At 40.6% G+C, this 21,286-nt stretch overlaps 1 protein-coding gene across 13 annotated transcripts in view; it reads left to right on the top strand.

The window, feature by feature from the left end:
- Positions 1-20,844, top strand: part of exoc7 (exocyst complex component 7) — a 28,558-nt gene extending 7,714 nt beyond the window's left edge. For 2 of the 13 annotated variants that reach the window (XM_034227465.1, XM_034227466.1), the window contains 14 exons: positions 283-375; positions 2,671-2,816; positions 3,830-3,982; positions 4,070-4,168; positions 4,785-4,847; positions 5,044-5,110; positions 11,965-12,003; positions 12,320-12,385; positions 12,467-12,587; positions 15,410-15,505; positions 16,023-16,086; positions 18,316-18,357; positions 18,486-18,619; positions 20,576-20,844. In XM_034227465.1, the coding sequence (XP_034083356.1) occupies positions 283-375; positions 2,671-2,816; positions 3,830-3,982; positions 4,070-4,168; positions 4,785-4,847; positions 5,044-5,110; positions 11,965-12,003; positions 12,320-12,385; positions 12,467-12,587; positions 15,410-15,505; positions 16,023-16,086; positions 18,316-18,357; positions 18,486-18,619; positions 20,576-20,678 (1,286 nt within the window). In that variant the 3' untranslated portion in view covers positions 20,679-20,844. Of the gene's footprint in view, positions 1-282; positions 376-1,760; positions 1,830-2,670; positions 2,817-3,829; positions 3,983-4,069; positions 4,169-4,784; positions 4,848-5,043; positions 5,111-11,964; positions 12,004-12,319; positions 12,386-12,466; positions 12,588-15,409; positions 15,506-16,022; positions 16,087-18,315; positions 18,358-18,485; positions 18,620-20,575 lie in introns of all 13 variants that reach the window. The other 11 variants (XM_034227467.1, XM_034227468.1, XM_034227477.1 and 8 more) reach the window with 7 other exon arrangements.
- Positions 20,845-21,286: the final 442 nt, after the last annotated feature.

Here is a 21,286-nt window from a genome sequence, read left to right on the forward strand (position 1 = left end):
GTGTGCAGCACATGTGTCCAGCTGTGTTTTCATGACCTAGCTGTAGTTGTCTCACCTGGTCATCCTGTTGTGTAGCTGTGGTGCTAGGCTGTGCCCCCCCCCCCCCCCCCCTCCACATACAAACCTCTGCTGCCTGTCTCGGTGGTGGTTTCTGTGTTTCATCACTCACTTCCTAGCTCTCCGTTTTTCTTCTTCTTCCTTCTTCTGTTTCCTCTTGGCTGTTGGACCTCGCTGCCCCCCCCCCTCCTCCTCTGGACTCTGTCTCTGTGTTTATGGGACCAGGGACCATTCGCAAGGCTCAGAACCTTCTGAAACAGTACTCACAGCATGGGCTGGATGGGAAAAAGGGGGGCTCTAACCTCACTCCTTTGGAAGGTAACGCACCTCTGTCTTCTCTTCGGTGTCTTCTCTCCCTCCTCGCTCACAGTGTACTGGTTATGCCTCCATGTTTCTCATTCAGAGCAACAGGCACACATACATCTCCTCAGAACCGTCACAACAGCTTTAAGATCAGGCAGATGTTACATAAAAGCATAAAAATATCTGATAAATCCTCAAAAAAGGAAGCTAAATATGGTTGTATTTGTCTCCTATCAATGTGTGAAGCCAAACATGTAATGTTTTAAAGCATTGAAATCCACCCTAAAACCCTTTTGACTGTTAAAAATGATATGAGCAATAACATATAGCTAGCAAAGCTATCATTTCTGAATCTCTGTTTTGTATTTGACTATGGATTATTAGCTAAATGTAGACATCACAGCAACATACAGCACAACTGCAACATGTCTGTGATCTTAACAGTAGGTGTGAAGTGTTTTTGGACAAATTAAGAATTACTGTAAAATATTGAAATTGCATTAAATGTGCATTAGAAAACATTGAGTTTCTTAATACTTTAAAACAAAACAAAAATCACATAAGCGGCAGATCTTCCAATTGTGTATTTAGAAATGACAAGGTATTGTATTATTGTCAAAACTGGCAGTTATATTTTGCTGATTTTTTATTTATTACAGAAACAAATAATACACATGACCACAGCAATACAACATGACAATATAACCTCACAAAAAGGGGGAAACAATTGGGAAAAAAATGAACTAGTGGATTATAAAATTAAATATATACTAATTTACTTGAAACCAAGTTATTTTTTTTTCATAGGAGACGATAAAGTATAACATTTTTCAACTATTCAAGTCATATTAAAGGCAACCTGTGGAGTTTTGAGCCACTAGAGGCGCTGTAGAGAGCTCTTGGGCCATTTGTTTGTGTTGTGTCCTCTGCTACATATAAATATCCAACTGGGGTTGGGGAATGGCATTCTGGGAAATGCACAAAACTAGAAGTGACAAGTCAGGTTTATAGGAAATTGGCCAAATTGTATTATTTTGGTACCCCAAAATAAAAAAAATGCTTTATTTCTTATATGATATTTAACAGTTTCAAAATGTGAAAGGATGAAAAAGAACTCATAGAGCTGCAGGGATCAAAATCTGTTGTGACATTTCTCTTGAAGCTCGTTGCTCTCATGTAGCTGAAAGACACACTGACTTAATGAGTCACACACACACATCCCAACACTTGACTTCAAAGGGTGTCCCCTGCTTCCCTCCCCCTGCTGGGTGCTTGGTGGTGGTCGGTACAGATGTTCCAGGTTCAGGTTTGCCCCCCCCCCCTTCACTATGGGCCTAGTCACGACCTCTGAGGTTTGACTCGGCCTTTGTCCCTGCTGCCCCCCCCACCCCACCCACCAGGTTACGATCATGACTCTCGGGTCAAACACCTCTCTGACGCCGTGACCGAGAAGCACGGGGCCGCCGCAGGTGAGTGAGGGGAACAGTGGGAAAGAGAAGGAACACATCCAACAAAACAACTGATGTATGGAAGCCCATTTCCGCCAATGTGATGAAAAAGAGAGGATCCTGTATGTCATCATAATGAGAAGACTTTTTCTAATAAGGTTTAGCATCTAAAATGTATTATAATATAAATTATTATTAAATATTTTGCAATAGTATACTATAATTATTTTGTTAAACCAAGTCATTTTGAGATAAGTCATTATTTTGAGATTTTAAGCCATTATTTACAGATACGATGTCATTAATTTGAGATACCTAGTCATGACTACTACATGTTAAGTCATTATTTTAAATACTAAGTCATTATCTACAGATACTAAGTCATTCATTTGAGATACTTAGTCATTACTACAAAATGTTAATTATTTTTTTGAGATACTTCGTCATTATTTCAAAATACTAAGTCGTAATTGAAATGTTTATGTCATTAACATTTAATATTAGGTCAATTATTATAAGAACATTTGTCATCATTTTGAGAAACTCAGAAAGTCATATTTTCAAGTAACTTAGTAATCAATTTGACAAAGTTCATCATAATAAAATACAGGATCTGTTTTTTTTTCTACAAGACTTTTTTTGTCTTTTACTGGCATAAATAGGCTTCCATAGTTGATATATAAATGTATCACCGACTGCAGCTTTAATAAAACATCTTATTTTCTTTGACCAAACAAGTAGAGTCACAGCCTGCAGGTCAAACACAACTGTAACTGTCTTTTCATGACCATCCAGAACACCACAGATCATGTATTGTAGAAACATCTTTTGTTTACTGGATCTTTGGTCGTGTACCTCTCAGGAAAAGACGATGTTCTGGACATAGAGATCGACTCCTACATCCACTGCATCAGTGCCTTCGTCAAGCTGGCCCAGAGCGAGTACGCCCTGCTGGCAGAAATCATCCCCGAGCACCACCAGAAGAAGACCTTCGACTCTCTCATTCAGGTCAGAGACACTCATTCATTCAAATGTAAGGTATAGGTCATATACTAAAACGTTTGAGGCTTATACTCAGGATTTCTAACTGTTAAATAGTCCTTCGGATTATTCCCCCTAAGTGTGACTTATTTAAAGTAGTATTTCAATTATTTAAAATCACAAAAGGCATTTCTAAAAATCTCACTCTGGAAAGGGGGGAAATGTTTAAATTCTCTAATACTACTTTATCTCTGATCAATCCCCTTGACCAAATCACGCACATTAACGCTATTGTGTGTTCCTCTTTTCATTACTTATGTCATATCTTTTTACTTCCATTCACTATGCCTAACAGTTTGCAGCCCCCCTGAGGGTCCCCTTCTCAAACTTTGAAAACCTTTGGCGCAACGGGAAAATAATATGGCATCATAATCAATAAATATAAGAACATTCCACTCGGAGTGACTTTTCTTTAGGTAATGCACAAATCAAAACATGTCACCAACTAAGGGCTCAAGAGCGTACAAGTAATATTGAAGCATCATAAGATATCAATAAAACAGCAGGTTTTTAGTGAGCTCTAAAGGGGTCACAACCAAGTGTGAGAGCTTATTTTGCTTCCAAAAGCCAGAGCCATTGACATCGTCATCGAAAGCAATGTTTGTGAGTTAACATTTTTAAATAATGGCCAAAAGCCCTGTTTTGTTGGGGGTTAGTATATTGAAAAATACATAAAGAAGAAATGTAAGTATGAAAGGACTGCTTGTCTCTGTGGAACCCTCTGATTGACTGCTTTAGGAGATGCTTAGGAACATGTTAATGAGTATTAACATGTTGTTGAGATGTTAAGTGAATAACCTGGGCTCAGCCATATTCAATTGCCTGATGTTTGATTTGAAACCGAAGCTTTTTATAGTAATTAAACTGTGATCATTCTGTACCTGTTTTCACGTTAATATAATTTACGTCTGAAGCTGCCTCCGCACCTCATCAGTTTTACTATAAACAACCCGCTTCCTTTTTCCTTCTGCTGTCCTCAGGAGGCGCTGGACAACCTGATGCTGGAGGGAGACAACATCGTGTCAGCAGCTCGCAGAGCCATCATGCGCCACGACTACTCAGCCGTGCTCACCATCTTCCCCATCCTCAGACACCTGAAGATGAACAAGGCTGAGTTTGACTCCACGCTGCAGGTCACTTGAGTCTCATTATTTGCACAGCATGATAAGTAAACATGCTGGATATGTGGATTTAATTCAAATGAATGTAACTGTGTGCAGGGAACAGCAGCAAGTACCAAGAACAAGCTGCCCACTCTCATCACCTCCATGGAAACCATCGGAGCCAAAGCTCTGGAGGAGTTCGCAGACAGCATCAAAGCAAGACGCTCATATTTTAACATCTGTCATCCAGTACCCAGATCCAGTACTTAAGTAAAAGGAATACTACCACATTGTAGAAATATTCTATTACGTCAAGTACAAATCTGGCATTCAAAATGTTACTTAGGTACAAATTAATTTGCATCACAATATACTCAAAGTACCAAAACTCAAAGTCACTCATTATATAGAATGGCCACTTTAGGAATAGTATATATTATATCACTGGTTTCCAATTGAATATCCATTCATGGTAAACCATTTCAATCTGGTAAAGATGGACATGCGTTACTTTTTATTAAACGTATCTCCACCTTGTATCTTAAACTATAATAGTGCGTCAGAATTACATTTGTGTATCTTACAGAGTGATGTCACTATTTGAAGGAAGTAAACAAACAAGTCCAATGGAGGCCTTTCAGGCAGGTTGGGGGGATTTCCCCCTTTGCAGACCATTTACATGCACAAAAACATAATAACAAAAGGGAACACTCCAAAAAGCCTAATATGGCCTCTTTAAGTACATTACTTGAGTTGATGTACTACTTCGTCACTTTTCACCATTCTCTGTCACCAATGACTCACTCAGTAAATGCTCTCTTTTTACCCTCAGAATGATCCGGATAAAGAGTACAACATGCCCAAGGATGGAACCGTGCACGAGCTGACCAGCAATGTAAGCTCACTCTCACTCACTCCTGTTGCGTAACACGGCAGGATTTATTTGCTCTCTGCACTTCAAACTCAACACCTTTCCGTGAGGCTTGTTTTGTCCGTCTCCGTGGATCCGGGTGGTCTCCGTGGAAACGGCGAACAGCCCTCAGTGTAATGAATAAGCGGGGGCCCCTCTCACCCTGCCCTCTGTCCTGCAGGCCATCCTCTTCCTGCAGCAGCTGCTGGACTTCCACGAGACAGCCGGAGCCATGCTGGCCTCACAAGGTACAGACCCCCCCACAGCAGCGTTAGCCTTCATTACCTTGCACCCCCCACCCTCCTGCTACCCTCCTGAGAGGCTGTTTGCTTCAGTGCTAACACCAGTGGTGCATGTCTGTGATTTAAACTAAGCTTTTTATTGTGAGCTGGAAATAACCTCAACGTAATAACACTTACGGTGTGTCCACACAGCAGCTTTGACCAAATCTTGAAAATCCTGGAGCTGGGCGTGTCTGACAGCTTGGGGATTTCGCGACCGACAACCAATCACATGAATATCACATGAATATCCCGCCCCCGACATACAAAGCAAAAAAACCCGGTTCTTCTACACTATTGTCAAATAGGAAGGGCTATGATGAACATTTATTTTTTTAACATTTTGAACATTTATGAGATTAATGTCTATGGTGCTATTTTATGCTACATTCCATGCTGGCTAATGATACTGTCTATGCTTGCTAGCAACGAAGTAAACTAGCAACGAAGTAAACTGGATATAAAATCCCCAAACAAGCGAAAACCTACCAGTTTCACCCACTGCCTCTGCCACCTCCCTCCATGCCTGGTTCCTCCGGTTTGTATCCCGGTAAGTAAATAGGGACTGGTCATAAAGAACCGGGTGATTTGCTACCGCAATAACTAACTTCTCCTCCATTTTTGTGGAATATAGAAATGAACTGCGGGTCTGGTTCTCCCAGCTTGCACGCGGTTTGATTGGCTAGCGCTTGAACTGTCAGATTTGCATAAACGGATCTGATTGGCTGTCGCTTCCAGCTCAGCCTCAAAAGTTGAACATTGTTCAACTTTGGAATCCTGAACATCCTGAAAATCCTGGAAATCTTCGCCTCGCTCCCCCACAATGCAGTTCGGCGACAAGCGAGGGAAAGTGACGTCATCCCCATTAAAAGTCAATGGGCGGAGACGCGCTGGACAAATCGCCAAAAGCTGCTGTGTGTACGGGCCGTTAGTATCCTGTCGGCCCTGTTCTTCAACACATTCAGTTGGAATGTATACAATATGTTCAAAATCCTGTTTCCTTCGATTTATTTAAGTATGTTCCTAAACAAATAAGCGCTTTTTAAAAATCAGCATGACTTTATCGACACTTTATTTCTCTGGTCTCATCATTTTTCCATCATTTCCTATTAAAGAAGTTAGGATGCAACTATCATTGATTATTTCTTCATCAATTAACCATTCATTGAAAAAATAGTTGTCTAATTAGTCAATAAAATGTCAAAAATAGTTTGTCAGTCCACATTGTTTTGTCGAACCAAAATAATATCAATATTCTTTATCAATTAAGCCATTCATTGAAAAAAAGAATTGTCAGATAAATCTATAATATGTTGGATAACCCTAACCCTAACGCTTCAGATGTCTGGTTGGGTCAGACTATAGGTCTCACCGGTTACAAATAATCAGGAGGGCTGAGAAGAAAAGGACTTTAAGTCATGGGTCACTATAACAGTCTCTCAAGTTCTTCCAGCTCCGAGTCCTTCACGCTGAGGGGTTAGATTATAAGAGTGGTTTATTGGAAGGATGAAGGTGAAAGGTTATCAGAGCGGGCGTTCATACGATTTTAGATGATAAAGGTCAAGTTAATTATCGTCATTTTCATAACAATTATAAGTGAAAGACATCAAATAGTCCAGCAGCAAAAGTATAAAAAACAAATACACTATAAAATAAAATTAGGGCCGGGACTTTAACGCGTTAATTAAGATTAATTAATTACACAAAGATTAACGCGTTAAAAAAATTAACGCATTTTAATCGCACTTATTTTTGCACCGCGGAACGTTTCTCACTGGATGAGTTTCAGGCGTACCGATTATACTGGAGCACCAACTAACGTTCATGACTTCAGACAACAACAAACCACAGTGAAGTGGGAAATGTTGTTTTAAAAAACGGACGGATGGAAGCGTCGATAAGAGCACGGTTGTGTGCAAATTATGCAAAACGGAATTCGCATATCACCGCAGCACATCAAGCCTCAAGTATCACCTCAATGCAAAACATATAGCAGCTAGCGTGGACGTTAGCCTCTTTTATCGCGTTCACACCAAAAAGAGCCGGTACTAAAATTAGTTAATGAGAACCTTTTTACCCCCACGAAAGTCCCTGCTAGAGAGCAGAGAGCTGCTAGAGAGCAGGGACTTTCGTACGGCTCTCTTGTGAGAAAAGAGCTATATTTCTGATTGGCTGGGTGGATTGCAAACCACGCCCCGTAAAACTCCCAAAAAGTTTTGTGAAGCCGCCATTTTATTATCCTCGCATTAGCATTATTAGCATTAGCCCAGCGCAGAAATACTTTGAACGGCAGGAGTATAATTAGACAATTGTAAAAATCATATTGTAAACAGATTGTCAAGTAATATAGAACATTGAAAACAAAATAGTTGTTTGGTATATAAAATGGCTAAAAATAGAGGAAAATGTCCATCCTAGTTCTTCAAAGTCCAAGGTATTGTCTTTATAATTGTATTTGGTCAGTTCAAAATGTAAAGATATTCACTTAGCTATGATTTTAATATAGAGAAAAGCAGGAAATACTCATATTTGGGGGGCTGAAATGAGTTTTTTCAAAATACACGATGACGAGGCTCCATTAAAAATAAACCTATTTTTAGTGAATTACTGAGTTTAGGCACGTTAATAACGTTTTAATGAAGTTGACTACAGTATATTCATATTTATTAGTGCTTTCATGTCAATTTGACGAACATATGATACATTAAATGATCGTGAGGATGATGATAACAAATCGTTTGTTTGAGCCTGGCTGGATTTCCTGATGAAAAAACAAACCAATGATCTTTGTAGTTGTAGTACGCCAACGTGGATTAAACAACATTATTTTGTTAAATAAAAACATGGTGATGTTTTGTAAATGATTACATGTCTCTTATTTAGCTCATAATATGATCCTATCCGCAGAGGTGGGACCAAGTCATTGTTTGCAAGTCCGAGTCAAGTCTCAAGTCTTTGCGCTCAAGTCCGAGTCAAGTCTCAAGTCATTGTTTTGCAAGTCCAAGTCAAGTCTCAAGTCAGGATGGGCAAGTTCAAGTCAAGTCAAGTCCTAAACTTTGACAAAACGAGTCATAAACAAGTCATTATGTGTTTTTCACCAAATGTAATGACATCGATCAACAGAATAATACTTAATAATCAAATTGCTCTTTATTAGTCACATTAATAATTTAATAATCCATTTTCTCTCTGCTGGTAAAGTAACGTGTGTTTTTCTAATTTAAGAGGGATCAGTAAGGTAAGGCTACCGTGACGGTTTGATTCAGAAGGAGTTTAATGGATAAGATCCCTGATGTTGAGGTAACCAGAATGTTTATTTCCACTGTGTACAACATGTTATAAAGGACCCACAATCTATCTTTATGCAAGGGATAATGTGCAGCGAGGCGGTCTCTATGGGGAAAAGAACACCTGAATCTAGATCCCTCTGCAGGTGGTACTTTAAGTATATTTTGATGCTAATACTTTTGTACTTTTACTTGTAACATTTTGAATGCAGGACTTTTTATTGTACAGGGTTCCTGCAGGTTTCGCCAACTCAAATTTAAGACTTTTTAACACCTTTTTAAGACCACTTTGAATAGAATTAAAGACCTATTTCACGGCAATAAAGTATGAAGGAAAATGTATATAAAGAAGAAATACGTCCCATAATCACTTACAAAGTAAATGTATTCATGTTCAACATAAGAACAATGACTGAACACAACAGCGTAACAGTACAGAACTGTGTTAGCGTGTTAGACAAAAAGTGTGTGTGTGTGTGTGTGTGTGTGTGTGTGTGTGTGTGTGTGTGTGTGTGTGTGTGTGTGTGTGTGTGTGTGTGTGTGTGTGTGTGTGTGTGTGTGTGTGTGTGGTGTGTGTGTGTGTGTGTGTGTGTGTGTGTGTGTGTGTGTGTGTGTGTGTGTGTGTGTGTGTGTGTGTGTGTGTGTGTGTGTGTGTGTGTGTGTGTGTGTGTGTGTGTGTGTGTGTGTGTGTGTGTGTGTGTGTGTGTGTGTGTGTGTGTGTGTGTGTGTGTGTGTGTGTGTGTGTGTGTGTGTGTGTGTGTGTGTGTGAGCTATATTCAGAGCTCTGCTGCCTTGGCTACACTATTTCATCGTTGCTGTTGTATGATTGGTGTTTAGCTACGGTATTTAGCGTCTACAGCACCTCCGCTTTTAGGGTTGACGTAGACCCAAACTTCGCCCGGAGGTCCCCCGGTGTTGTTGCGGGAGCTGCTGCACTAGCTAACACTCCACTAGCTAACGCTACATTAGCAAAACAAACGCTAATTTATTTTGCAAAAGGTGCAGCGGGCTTCAAACACGTTTCCTCCACTGGTTTCAACCAAGCACTAAATTAGATGTTTTCCAACAAAATACGGTTGAACTGACACTTCCCCATATTTATTTGTAAGTAGATTCGAAGATAGGCTACATGAGCTGAAGCTTGGTTGCTAGGTTACTAGCTGGGTGTTCTCCAATAAGGGGCCGGGGGAAACAAAGTTAGTGATTACTGGTTCCATGTTGATTTAATTCAATACAAATTGTTGGGGGGAACTGAAAGGCTATTACCCGTACTGGTTACTTTGCAGCCCGGACATTTCCCCCAAAACACATTTAGACGCTATCGCAACATAGAAGTATCTTTCAAATCCGATAATTTTTAAGACCTTCTGAATCATATTTAAGACCTTTTTAAGGCCTTAAAAACCCTGCTCTGAAGGTTATTTTCATTTTACAAATCCTGCACTCAGCTTTGCTTTCTCCAATATAATTGAAAAGCAGCCAGATGCTGCTTCTTTTTTCGGTTTTCGCTCATTTCTTGACTTTTTCCGACGCGCTTGCATTTAAATCCGTCTCCCCGTCGCTCTGTGCAGCTGGCCTGTACCACTACACATGCTGTGCCCCCCACCCTTCTTTCACATAATGGTATGATCCTAGTGTGTCCTCGCATATGATTGGCCGCATGGTGGGCCAGCTAAATAAAGACCCGCCCCTGCCTGCAAGGATTCTCAGCAAGAGTAGGAGCGGCTGAAGATTCTGCTTTCCCCGACGGGAGTCTGCTCTTCTAGCAGCAGCTCGCGATCGGCGTGTTGGAGATCTCTGAATTAAAGTAGCAAGTCACCTCAAGTCAGAAGGCTCAAGTCCAAGTCAAGTCCCGAGTCATTGGTGTTCAAGTCCAAGTCGAGTCGCAAGTCTTTTGTGATGTTGTCAAGTCGAGTCTCAAGTCATAAAATGTGTGACTCGAGTCTGACTCGAGTCCAAGTCATGTGACTCGAGTCCACACCTCTGCCTATCCGTGACATATGGATCTTAACAAACACCCGCTATATCAGATACCTGTAGATCTATCAGCTGTTTATTTCACATGAGTTCCAGTGTGGCATCTTTTTAATCACTGCTCCCCCTGGTGGATCCATGATCCAGCTGGTTTCATTATAATTAAATGTATTTATCAAGGGGCGTATCAAGTCATGCGGGGGGTTTTCCTTTCAGCGAGGGCCCACCCCGTGCCGATCACGGACCCACATGGGTAGGGGCGTCCGAAATGAGGTGCTACATCTGTAGAGGCAATATTTTTTTTATGAATCACCTAATTTTTGCAGCGCTATTAAACAGGTTGTAATTAATATATTCTGATATTTATGTCAATGTTGTGTTCACAGCACATTTAGCTTCTCCCAAGCTGCCAAAGAAAAATCTGCTTTAACCTCATTCTTTAATCCAAATGTTAGTACAGAGTGGGAACAGGAACACTTGTTACTGTCACTGAGACTGCAGTGTATCTGAGACCCTAGTCCTGATGTATGAGGGTGAAAGACTGACTCTTGTTATCTCCTCTGTGTTCACACCATGGCTGTCTGTGTCCGTTACGGCCCTCACCTCCTTTAAACTCTCCTTCTGCAGCTCCAAAACGTTGCTGTTCTTCCAGAGGGAGCTCGTGATTACACTCACTGCACCAGTCCCAGTGATAATCTCTTTAAACATGTATTCATTTGTTACAGTTAATCATCTCTAATGTAAAGATAAGATGTACTTTATTGATTTGTTGTTGTAGGGTTATAATAAGTGTTAATAATTTGACTAAATGCATTGCGATACAATTTGAGAGTACATTTTCTAAACATTAATCACATAACAGTTGAACAATGTAAATGATCCCCGTGTGGGACCCTATTATGCTTTTTGGGTTTCTGCCTGAAACGCCTCCATTGGAATCCTTTGTTTACTTCCATAACATGGTGACATCACTATGTAACACTCATTACTTCTATTGACAAGTGACACATTGTATATTTTAGGGTAAGGGCTGTAACATTTCAGTCACATCTCTAAGCAGTTGAACAATCGCAACAGAGCCGGCCAGCTAACCAATCAGAGCAGACTGGTTTCAGACAGAGGGTGAAAAGAGGTGCTGTAGCTCAGGCAGTGTGTGAAAGAGAAAGAGCTTTTTGAACATGAAAGCATGGAGACATGTCCCAGGAGAGACACAGAGTACACATATGAACCTGAACATGAGCAGAATAGGGCCCCTTTAAGTCTGTACCGTTTGTAGGCCGGGGTTAACTCAAAATGATCTTTATCACTTATTTTGCCTTTACCAAATACTGCGCCTACTTCGATTTTTGATATTTAGTTCTGTTAAATTGTGCAGCCCTAACCCCTCTGTGATGCTCTGTGGCTCCCTCCTGTTGTTTTCAGCTTTGCTTTGCCTTCTTTTCGGAGCCTCCACCCTCAATGCATGGCTGATGACTCTGCATACTCTGCACTAACAAATCTCTTCTAACCTTTTTGCACTTGTGCCTCTTTCTCTTCTCTCTTCTGCCTCGGCCCTAATAGTACTGGGGGACACTTACAATATACCTTTAGACCCCCGAGGTAAGCAAAAGGCCACGTGTAGGCCCCCGGTGAGGAGTTAGTGTTTTATTTTGATGCTATTTTACCATAATTGCAGATAATTCTTCCATATTAGCCCCTCATCTGATGTGCATGTGCTGAAAGATGTGTAGATGCTACCATGGGAACATGAGTGCTTTGACTGTTGTGAATACTTTTAGTTTGAGTGGAGATTTTCTCCCCAGTCCTGATCCAAATTGAACATGAAATACGTACTAATAGATCCAATTAAGTAGTAAATTGTGGGTCATTGAGTTTATCTGAAGCAGATGCTAACAGCGTCTGTATTTATCTCCAGAGACGAGCTCTTCAGCCATCAGCTATACCTCGGAGTTCAACAAGAGGCTCCTCAGCACTTATATCTGTGAGTACAGAACACCCCCCCTCCTCTCTGTTGTGAAATCCAGCTTTAGTTTTGGAAAGTGATGCGAGTCTTCCTCCTCAGGTAAGGTACTGGGGAACCTGCAGCTGAACCTGCTCAGTAAATCCAAAGTGTACGAGGACTCGGCTCTGAGCGCCATCTTCCTGCACAACAACTACAACTACACCCTCAAGTCTCTGGAGAAGTATGCTTTCTTCTTTCTATTTTATATATATATCTGTGTAGATCAGGGGTGCCCACACTTTTCAGCTTGGGAGCTACTTTTAAAATGACCACGTCAAAATGATCTACCTACATTAAAAATGCTTAACATATATTTATTTATCTATATACTGAGTATACCTGATGTTGGTGTACCTTGCATAAATGCATGAACCCGTATGGCACAATACAAGTCAGTACATTTTTGGCCATTACGTACATTTTATACCCTTTCTTTAATAGAATTGTATAAATTGGAAGGCTAACTAGGTAATCAGCTCGCCAGTGATTTGCAGCTGGCGCGGTGAACTGCGTGTTAGAAAAGATGAGATCTCAGACTGGCTTACCTGTACGTCAATCAAGTGGCAAATGCCATAGTAAGGATGGATGATAGGCTAACTTTTTTTTTTTTTTTTTAATTCCATGCGATCTACCCATACTACCTTTGCGATCGACGTATTGTGCACCCCTGGTGTAGATGAACTGCAATCGCCATTCTGATGAACTGGTTCCATTATAAAGACATCAAATACAAAATGGAGACGGAGATATTAATAATTCAGTGTACAGTAACGTCAATTCTTCAGGACTATCTTGAATGGGCTACATCACTGTTTAGCGAATAAACCTTAAACATTTATTCAAAGTTAAATATTTCTGCCAATCATTTTCAAATGCATGACGGTAGAGGGGAAAGAAAAAACAACCACATTAACAAACTGAAATTAAATTCGCGCCCATCTTAATATATGTTAATAATGGACTACATTTTAAGCAAAAACACCAGCTTTGACAACATTGTTGTCCTGTTGTCAAAGACATGATGACCAGTTTAATCTGTTTTTGAACTTTTGATAAATAAAACAGTTAATACAAAAAAAAGGTTTGCTAGTTGCAGACCTAGAGGAAAATATGAAACTTGCTGATTGTAAACGTATCAGATGTTACTCATTTACCTTGTGCGCTAATTCAATATGCACATCTTGAATACTTATGTTAATTTTGACATTCATGAGAATGTAGCGAAATAAATCATGAGCGCATTTAGAAACCAGCTGCACACCAACTATTCCTCATTAAGATGTTCGAACACTGAGGTAAAGGATAAAGGAGGGGTGTTACACATACAGTGAGTGTTGATGAAGTCTAATGACAGACGAGTAGAAGATACCATCTTTAGAAATATCATTAATGCAAATGAATTGGTGGCCTTCATTGTTTTCCATTCATCTCTGTATGTAATGAGGATCTATGAGCAGACTTCTTAAACAGGCTTGTGTAATCACAGTGAACATCTGCATTCATGTTGTCAGAGTTATTTAACTGCAGACCCTTCGGCTCACACTGATGAATTAAGAACAAGTTTCAAGAGTTTCATCATTGATTCCAGTGGCGAGCCGTGACTTTTATACCTAGGCCCTCTGACCCCCCCCCTTCCCTCGAAAAAAAAGAAGAGATATTACGTCTCAACGTAGACTTCAGCGGAATATCAAAACAGTGGTCCGGGGTGCAAAACGCATCAATGACAGCGACCCTCTACCACACAAAACAACATCATTTATATAAACACCTATCATGACAGGGCACCCACAGCCAAGTAACAATTACAAATGAATTAAGTCGGCACGGCGGCCCACATTGAAAATGACTTAGGCCTACCTTTGATTATCAAATCACTTAAACACAAAGTCCATCCTCCTGTCCTTTTGGATGAAGCACTTGATGGAGGGTCATTCAGCTGATCCTTTGCCACTCCAGTTTATCATTGTAACTCAATCTTGAAAATGACTCGGTTAATAATTTCGCAACGATGTCATCACTATCACTGAAGTGAGCCATCATGAACGAATGTATGCTAATCATAAATCTATCGATCATAAATCTATCGTTTAGATTTATGATTCAAAAATAATAAAAGTAGGATAGACATGTGGATATTATCCGGCTGAACACAACGTGCATTTATCTAACAGGTTCGTTTTCCACAGACCTTATTTCGAGCTATTTTCCAAAATCCTATGGAGAAATCCCGTTGCTTTCTGTCGAGGGAATCCGAGCGCAGCTTACTTCCGGGTTTTAGGACGCGTCATTGCACCACTTGCATAGACCATTATACATACTTATTATACATCCATGCATAGACCTCACAGCGGGTGGAACCTGTCATAAAGTCCGCGAAAATAAAGCCCGCCCATTTAGAGGGAAGATATGATTGGTCAATTGTACTGTCATTTGACATTACTCTCTCGTTGAGTTACTATAGCTGGCCCTCTGTGAATGTAGAGAGGGACCAACAAGCCCTCCCGTCTTCACATAACTCGCAGAGACGGCATTTAACCCTTCACATTCCAACAGAAACTGAACAGGCAGATTCGAAGGATTTATTTCTTTGGAAATATTATTTTAAATACAATTAAATCAAGTTATTTTGGTAAAATTTATGAAAAATGTAACAACAAAAAAATATAAAAAACAATATTTTAAAAAAAAAAGTTTTTTTTTTAATATTTTCAAATATTATTTTTTAGAATATCTTAGGCCCTCACAGAGGGCCCTGACGGCTCGCCACTGATTGATTCCCATACAAAATAAATGTAAAGCAACGGCTGCATGAAGCTCAAAGAAATGACAACTAGTCTTTAAAAAGGCAGCAGCATGGTTTGCTAACCTTCTAAGCCGTTCAGTAAGTGCTGATGGATGCTATGTGGTCTAAAACATCCTGTTCAAACCACAGGAAGGATAATCAGAGTGAGAGATCTGTTATCTGTATGTAAATGTTGAATGTGTCGTGTGTGATCCCTTCAGGTCAGAGTTGATCCAGCTGGTGACGGTGACTCAGAAGAAAGCTGAGGGTTCCTACAGAGAGCTGATCGAGCAGCAGATCCAGATGTACCAGCGCAGGTAAACATCTGGAATACAGAGGGGCAGCACCACATTGTATTTTTTTAACTGCATTTTTTTTTTTAAGTTTTCAAATTAAGCTTCAATGGTCAGTCATTATATTTTATAACGTCACCACCCTAAACAATATATAAAATAAAACTCTTCATTTTGCAAGCAAGAGAGAAAACGCTTTATTGAGAAGCTAAACACCAGCGCAAATGAATTGAAGCAGCATTTTTGTTAAGATAAAAATGTATTGTGAATGTTAGAAATGACCACATTTATTGTATTACAGTTTTAATGTACAGTATTATGATGTATTGGAAATGTTTGCATCACACAAACAAGTTAAAAAAAATCCTACAGACTTAAGTATAATAATAGAATCTTAGTCTATTAGTGCCAAATCTTTATGGATACATTTGTAGTGGGTTAATATTAAGGTTAAAAACATTAGGTACAGCCCTAAATAGAGTTATCATTTCTTATGTCTTTAACCCACTCATTCTGACTGCTGTATGTGACCCTGTCTCAGCTGGCTGAAGGTCACGGAGCACCTGACGGACAGGAACATGCCTGTCTTCCAGCCCGGCACCAAGGTCAGAACTTTATCATCTTTTATTCTCTGACCAGCTTTGGAACAGGGGTGTCGACTTTAACACGCCTGTATGATTTGTACCACTGAAGATCAGGTGATAGAGGGCCAGTTGAACAGAGTGTGCCTCCTACAGGTGCATCACCACAGCACTCAGTACCAACATGTGCTCACTGTATAAACACACATATATACATTAGGATAGCACAACATTTTTTAAATGGGGATGTGTGAGGTACTTACCTAGAGAAGACGGCATGTACTGCTGTGTACAGTCTGTTGCAACAATTATTATATCTACTTCCAGTGGTGTAGTGGGCGTTGGACGCGGGGGTACGCCGTACCCCCACTTATTTGAAGCATGATCTTTTTAATAGTCTAATAAATATAAAATCATTACCAGTGTTATCAGTTGCAAGTGTGTATTTGTTGTAATAATGACAACAACATAATACATTTCACAGTAATTATAATACAAAATAAAAACGATTTCCTTAAAGAATGATGATTCGTCATCACGCTCGTGACCCCGTGGCGAGCTGGGGGTGTGTCAGTGACACACCCGCCCGCCGATTTTGCGGCAGCTCTTTCCCTCAAGAACGCTAATGAAAAAGCTCTATAATGGCAGGCAAACATTTTTTACTTGACTTCTTTTCTAAAAAGAATATAATTCACAAGAAGAAAGAGGCTAGCAGCACCGAAGCTACAAGTGAAGCTGTTACTAGCACTACATCATCAGAAGAGCCGCCTAAAGCTGTGGATAATGCTAGCACTAACGTTAACGTTAGCTGCGCTAGCAACGTTCCCCTGGCTAGCTCAAGCTCACCTTTCCCAGCGGTATGGACGGAGGAGATGTGGCGGAGGAAACAAGAGGCATACCCGTGGATAGACTGCAAAGCTGGGAAACTGGGCTGCAAAGTTTGTTCATCCATTTCGGTTTTATCAGTCTTCAAAACGCAAGGTGTGTGTGTGTGTGAAAAGCAGCGCTGTCTGCTTATTTGCAATGTAGGCTAGGCCTAATCAGAATCATTTCAAGTCCAGATTCGATGTTGTTTGCATAAGTAGGCTATATTTTTGGTTAATTAACTAAGTTAATTTCAGGACAACTTTGGGAATTTTGTTTGTTTGTTATGAATTTTAAATAGATTTTGAAAGTGGAGAGATAGAGAGAGAAGCAGCACTGTCTGCTTAGTTGCAATACTGTAGCTTATGCAATGTAGGCCTATACATTGTTTATGTAACTTATGTGCCTGTGTGTCCATGGTTTTGAGTCTGTGTTGAGCGCAGCGCCATCTGCTTTTTGCAGTACAGTAACTAAAGTAGGACTAAGCATACCGGTAGTTCTGTGGACCTGTCTGCCCGTTTTGTGAGTGCACTGCGCGCGTGCGCACTTGTGTGGCATTGTTTGGGATTACCTAATGAAAATAGCGTCCCCCCAGTAAAAAAATCCCCACTACACCACGGTCTACTTCTATCTATATTTTGAACATTTTCACCTCTTTACCTTGTGGTAAAACATTTACACAGTCTATTTTTCTAGTGAGGAGCTAAACCCGTTATCTGTGTGATCAGTACAGCTACCAGACTGCATTGAAAAAGGCAATAATGTTACCTTAGAACACGCTGGGGTTTCACTGCCTCTTTCCTTTTTTCATATTTACCAGCTCAAACAATTACACAAACAGACCAGCAAGTCTCATCTTCTGTTGGGTAAGATTACAGTTTTTTCAATAGAGTCTAGGTTTTTTTTTAAAGAGTGCAAATACACTTACACTGATTGTTGGGTTGATATAAATATGTTTTGCTGCTGCTCCAGACCAAAGCAGTATATCGCTTGGTTTCCATGGTATCTCCAAACTTGGGACCTGCTGACTGCAATCTCCAGTCTATAAATAATCAAATTCTAGCCCAATATCATAAATTACACAAAGGCCTAAAGGGGCTTTACAAATTGTACTGTATGTGACCCCCCCCTGTCCTTAGACTTTTGCAGCAAATAAAGAAAGACTCCTCCTGAAGTAGCCCATTAAATAAGGTGAACAAATCCTCAGTGAAAGCAACTGATACGACTCCTTTTCCAAAGACTTGGCGAGATGTGCAAGTACTCCATAAAACCCCACTTCAAACCATCCCTTTAATGTCCTAAACATATCTACTCTGTCCATACAAAGTGTTCTCTGAGTCATTTGCAGTGTCTTGGCAGAATGTTGTAACTGATGTTGTCTTCCTCCAGCTGAAGGACAAGGAGCGGCAGGTGATAAAAGACAAATTCAAGGTGAGGTCAGAACGACGCTGGCACCACGTCGTCAAATATCTTCATCCCACATTGTCTTTGGTAGCATGGATGTGAAGAACAAACAGACCTGACCTCTTCCCCCCCCCCCTCCCCTCCCCTCCCCCCAGGGCTTCAATGACGGGCTGGAGGAGCTGTGTAAGATCCAGAAGGGCTGGGCCATCCCAGACAAAGAGCAGAGAGACTTCATCCGCCAGGCCCAGAGGAGGGTGGTGTCGGACACCTACAGGGCCTTCCTGCACAGGTGTGGGGGGGGGGGGACCAGTCCTATTGTCAGGAGTTTAGTTTCAACTAATTCATATTCCTGAGAGATGATATTACCTTAGAGATGTTTATGTACAGTACGTTGAGTGTAAAGTCTCCACAACGATTTAAAAAGAGGCTTCCAAGAGTCAGACTACCCACCGGCTCCAATAGGATTAAAGGAGTAATTGTTTCAAAAACTACTAGTCAAGAAACAATTTTTTTTTGTTATCCTTACTAACTATTTAAATTAGGCTGTTAACGCAAAAAAAAATTAACGCCACTAATTATTTTAACGCGATTAACGCATGTGTATTTTTTTCCTCGGCCGCCCCGTAGTTTCAGAGCGCATCGAGTTTAAAATACCATCTACAAGCTGATGCTGACAGCCCCGCTCCTGCCGTCCGCTTGCAGCAGACCACACTTCCACGCTCACCGGCAGGCACCGACTGGCTATTGGGAGGACCGGGAGGGTGTGTGTATGTGTGGCCCGAGCGAGCGAGAGAGAGACCTTACGTGCATTGTTGTTGTTAGCATCTGGTGCTAGCTAGCTGCGGTAACGGATATAAGGAGCTGTTTCAATGAAAACAGAGGAGCGACATTTCGCCACAACTGCGCCGAGCACTTGACTTTATGCAGGAAGCCAGACAGTGGGACATTGTACGAAAAGTCAGCACACTCAGCACGGATAGTGCGCAACATGATTGCAGCGTCCAGGCAGCTCCCGTTCGAGCATATGCCTTGAGTTGCACATAGCTCCAACGAACACACACACACACACACACACACACACACACACACACACACACACACACATACACACACGCACAGACACACACACTTTGTATTGTATTATTGAATGAGAGGTTCCAGGTTGAATTGAGGCGAATATTTGTAATGTTCAGAGGTTGTTGTGTTTAATATTCATGAGGATATTTGTCATTGTTCAAATGATAATAAACATTAGCATAAAGCATATTTGTCCACTCATATGTTGATAAGAGTATTAAAAACTTGAAAAATATTCCTCTAAGGTACATTTAGAACAGATAAAAAATGTGCGATTTATTTGCGATTAATCGCGATTAACTATGGACAATCATGCGATTAAATATTTTATTCGACTGACAGCCCTAATTTAAATATTTGAACAAATCAATTGTTATGGCTCTAGCCAGTCCAAAAAATGCTTTGATTGTTACACTGTAACAATGTGCATGTGCTGAAAGACTTGTAGATGCTACCATGGTATACCAGTAATCCCCATTTTCTTTTCTTTTTTAAGGTAACAGTAATCTGATAAGGTATTTTTTTTATGAAACTAAACATAGCACAACAAGTAAGGAACTGTGGGTTTGGTAGATTATTTCTTTGTTGTAACAGAGCTTCTTGGCAATACATCTTATATATTGGAAAGCCTGTTTATTTCAATGGTGCCACATTTGTGAGGAAATGGGATGGGCAGCAGAGCGGAGTTTCTGGGTTGCGCCCATGTGAGCTTCAGCAGCTTTGTTTGGCTGCTGACTCTTGTTTGGTGTTGCTTGATGGATTGGATGATTCAAGTCTGATGAAACGAGACATTTTGGCAATTTGAAAATGCATGTTCCTCACAAATGTGGCACCATTTGAAAGGGAAATAAACAGGCTTTCCAACGACATTTATGCCAAGAAGCATTGTTACAACAAAGAAATAATCTACCAAACACAAAGTTCCTTATTTGTTGTGTTATGTTTATAAGGGAATACAGGTACCTTTTTTTGTATCCTGATTACATGTTTTCCATTATTTCCCAAGCGTGTCTCTATCCTGTTAATTACATGTGATCAATTTCATTCACACATTACTGAAGAATGACTTAACAAAATCAGACTTGATGGATGTAGAAATCACTCTTATGTGGCACTACATCTACCAGCCAATCAGAACCCTTCACTCTGAACCCTTTCTCCTCTCTAGGTGCGCCAACATCTCCTTCACTAAGAACCCCGAGAAGTATCACAAGTACCGTCCGGAGGAAGTGGAGGAGATGATCGGGAGGCTGTTCGACACGTCCGCCTGAGCTGCACTTTAACCCCCCCCCCTCTAGACACTTCATAACCCTCACCCGGCACTCACCCTGCCTGTGTCTGATGGATATTTTGTACAGAGATATGAACCTGATGTATGTATGTAATTTAGCCGTTCCAGATCAGCATTTCACAATGAATAAAGGGACTCTGAAGCAGCGGGTCGTTGTTGGTTTTGTTGTTGACAGTTACACAAGGCATGTAATTAGACAGCATCACTGACATGAATGAGTGCCAGACGCAGCTTGTTATGCAACTTCTATACAACTTCCCTTTTTATTTCAGTTTGAACTCAACGTTGACATAGATGTTCTGTACCTCTGTTCAGAATCGCATCATTAGAGCCTCCCGATGAACATCCTGTAGGAGGAACACTTGAAAGCTCCTCAGTGGGATGTCTTCACCGGATTGGGACCTTTGTGTTGGTGACTTAATGAGCCCAAATAATCCAAATGCATGTGGGGAGTTTACAGCCTGCTGTTAGAGTGGTAGATCCTGCTTGTGTGTTTCCATGGGAAAGACTGCTGCAGTGTTATAGCTGCTGAGATATTTACAGACGTTGATCGCAAAAAAAGGAAGAGGTTATGTTATAGTATAGTTT

Source organism: Gymnodraco acuticeps, unplaced genomic scaffold, assembly GCF_902827175.1.
Source record: "Gymnodraco acuticeps unplaced genomic scaffold, fGymAcu1.1, whole genome shotgun sequence".
Classification (NCBI taxonomy): domain Eukaryota; kingdom Metazoa; phylum Chordata; class Actinopteri; order Perciformes; family Bathydraconidae; genus Gymnodraco; species Gymnodraco acuticeps.